Source organism: Lactuca sativa, chromosome 2 (genome assembly GCF_002870075.4).
Source record: "Lactuca sativa cultivar Salinas chromosome 2, Lsat_Salinas_v11, whole genome shotgun sequence".
NCBI lineage: Eukaryota > Viridiplantae > Streptophyta > Magnoliopsida > Asterales > Asteraceae > Lactuca > Lactuca sativa.
Window position 1 is genome coordinate 42,176,384 of NC_056624.2, and position 2,907 is coordinate 42,179,290.

The 2,907-nt window shown below is 33.8% G+C and overlaps 1 protein-coding gene across 1 annotated transcript; it reads left to right on the plus strand.

Moving 5' to 3' along the window:
- The first annotated feature begins 222 nt into the window (after positions 1 to 222).
- LOC111907821 (uncharacterized) lies at positions 223 to 2,431 on the plus strand. Its single transcript, XM_052768809.1, has 3 exons — positions 223 to 964; positions 1,106 to 1,809; positions 1,940 to 2,431. The coding sequence occupies exons 1-3, from the start codon at positions 223 to 225 to the stop codon at positions 2,429 to 2,431; spliced, it is 1,938 nt and encodes a 645-aa protein (XP_052624769.1).
- The last annotated feature ends 476 nt before the right edge of the window (positions 2,432 to 2,907 follow it).

A 2,907-nucleotide genomic window follows, 5' to 3' on the forward strand; every position in this document is an offset into this window, starting at 1 on the left:
GGAGGCTTCTTTCGGTTAGCCAGGAACTCATGTAGGCAAGTATATTGTCTTAGATCTACAAAATCTCTCCATATAGATACATGTTCGTACGGCTTAAATCATCTAGTTGAAGAGGTGAAAAAACATTATCCATCACAAAGTGATATTGTTTTGTCAATAGTATTTGTTGACAAACATACAAAAGAGCAATGTTTTATTGAACTTGATAATGATGAGAGCTTCATGGCGATGCTTAGCATGTATAATGAGGAAAAAGAAGTAACAATTTATGCGACAAGCGAAAAATTCAGGTATAACCCAAAATCGGTTGGTTGTGAAGATCAAGTTATTGATGAATCTGATGATGGAAATGAGACAGACTCGATTTGTCCAAGTCAAGAAAGCTATCATAGTCTTCATAGTTCCGATAATGAATACGATCTTCTAAATTATGGTGAAACTTATGCATATAGTAAGACAAATCCATTTATAAAAGTAAATTCTAAATTCCCAAGTGTAGTTGTTTTTAGAAGAGCATTAAATCATTATGCACTAACTAATGAATTTGAGTATGTCATTGAGAAAAGTGATTTGACAAGACTTACAGCATGTTGTGGAGATAAAAAGTGCAAGTGGATAATTCATGCTTCTCTTACACAAGATGGTGTTACTTTTGAAGTAAGTATGAAATTTGAGAAATACTACATTTGTCGACATTGTTATTATGTTAGAATAACTATATGTTTTTATGCAATTTTACAAGTTAAGAAATTTGTAGATACTCATTCTTGTACTCGAAGCAACAAGGGTGGTAACAAACATGCCACTCAAGGATGGATTGCTCATGTTGTAACCGACAAGTTGAAATCTGAAGGCGATGTCTCTCCTGCCGAGCTAAAGAAGTGGCTTATGCATACTTACAATGTTGAAGTACCATATATGAGAGTATTTAGAGGAAGAGAACAAGTTTATACCGATATGTATGGCAAGTGGGATGACTCTTATGTAAATATATATGATTTCAAAAATGAACTTGAAAAGAGAAACCCAGGAAGTGTCGTTGAGATTGATTTATAGACAGTGGGTGAAAAGAAACATTTCCTACGCTTTTTTATATCATTAACAGCATGCTCCAAGGGGTTTCTTGCTGGTTGTCATCCTTACATTGGGCTTGATGCTTGTCATTTGAAAGGGAAATTTAATGGTGTGTTAACCGCTGCCACAAGTATAGACGATAACAATGGTATGTTTCCAGTAGCCTATGGTGTGCTTGAGTCAGAGAATATAAAATCATGGACATGGTTTCTCAAGTCACTAGAAAAAGCGATTGGTACACCTAATGGTCTTGTTATCTCCTCTGACACGCAAAAAGGGTTGGAAGTAGCTATCACAGAGGTTTATCCTAATATTGATCATCGAGAATGCATAAGACATTTATGTAGCAACTTCAAGAAACATTTTCGAGGTGACTTTTACATGAGAAAGTTATGGAATGCTGCAAATACCTACTCTATTAGTAAGCATGACAGATTGTTAAATGAAATTGCTACTATACGTAGAGATGCAATTTCATACTTGAATCAGAACCATAGAAAGATATGGAGTAGAAGCAAGTTTTGCACACTTGCCAAGTGTGATTACATTACCAATAATATTTCCGAAACTTTTAACTCGTGGGTAGGTGACATACGTTATAAACCGGTGCTTGATCTCCTTGATGCAATAAGAGAAAAGGTTATGGAAAGATTTGACAAGAAAAAGAGTAAGGTGAAAAAATGGAAAGGACCACTAGTTCCAAAAGCAAAGAAATATCTCAAAAAAATCATTAAGGCAAGTTGAGGAACTATATATATATATATATATATATATATATATATATATATATATATAATTTTTTTTTGCATTAAACATATATATTTTTCCTAATATTAGTTTGTTCTTGTTTTATTTTCTCATGTAGAATTTGGGTGAATTTCAAGTTTGTAGAAGCAGTGATAATAAAGCGGAAGTGAACTACAAAGGAAATCGTTGGGATGTTATATTGGATGAGAAAAAATGTAGTTGTCGAAAATGGCAAGTTACAGGCCTTCCGTGTGTGCATGCAGCTGCTTTTATTGCTTTCACAAGGGAGCCTAGTTGGGAAAAATATGTTGATACATATTTCACAGTTGACAAATTTAAAGAAGCATATGCTTTAGAAATTGGTCCGATGCCCGGAAAAGATCAATGGGTGCATATAGACACAGTCGATAAGATTTACCCACCTATTATAAAACGGCCGCCTGGACGACCTAAAAAGAATAGAATTGTATCACATGATGAGTCCAAGAAAAGACACAGATGTCCGCGTTGTGGTATGTATGGACACCATCAAAAGACTTGCAAAAATCCCGCACATCAAGGTTTTGATGAAGCATCCTCTAGCAATAGGAAAGAACCCAAAAAATCATGAGTTTTTGTTATGATTTTGTTTACATTTTAGTACTTTAATGTTTTCTGCATGGATTGTTTATTTTTTTAATTTTGATGATTAGTAGGATTTGTGATGGGAAAAACTGTTAAAAATTTGATCAAATATGTGTATTTATTTTGAGATCATTTTTGTAATTATTTTTTCCTACCTTTTCTGTAAAAACATTATGCCACATGACTGCATCTGTCAAATATATCTGCCACAAGGACAAAATCTGTGAATATTTTATGCCAAATGGACTTTTTTGTGAAATTATAATGCTATGGGGACTGTTTCTGTTATGTATTTTTGCAACAGGGACGGTTTCTACAATGTGTTTTCTATCGCAGGGACTATGTCTGTAAAAATTTCTGTTAAAGGGAGCATTTTGTAAAGATATTATGCAACAGGGACTATTTATGTAACGTATTTCAGCAATAGGGACTTTTTCCGTAATGTATTTCAGCAATATGGAC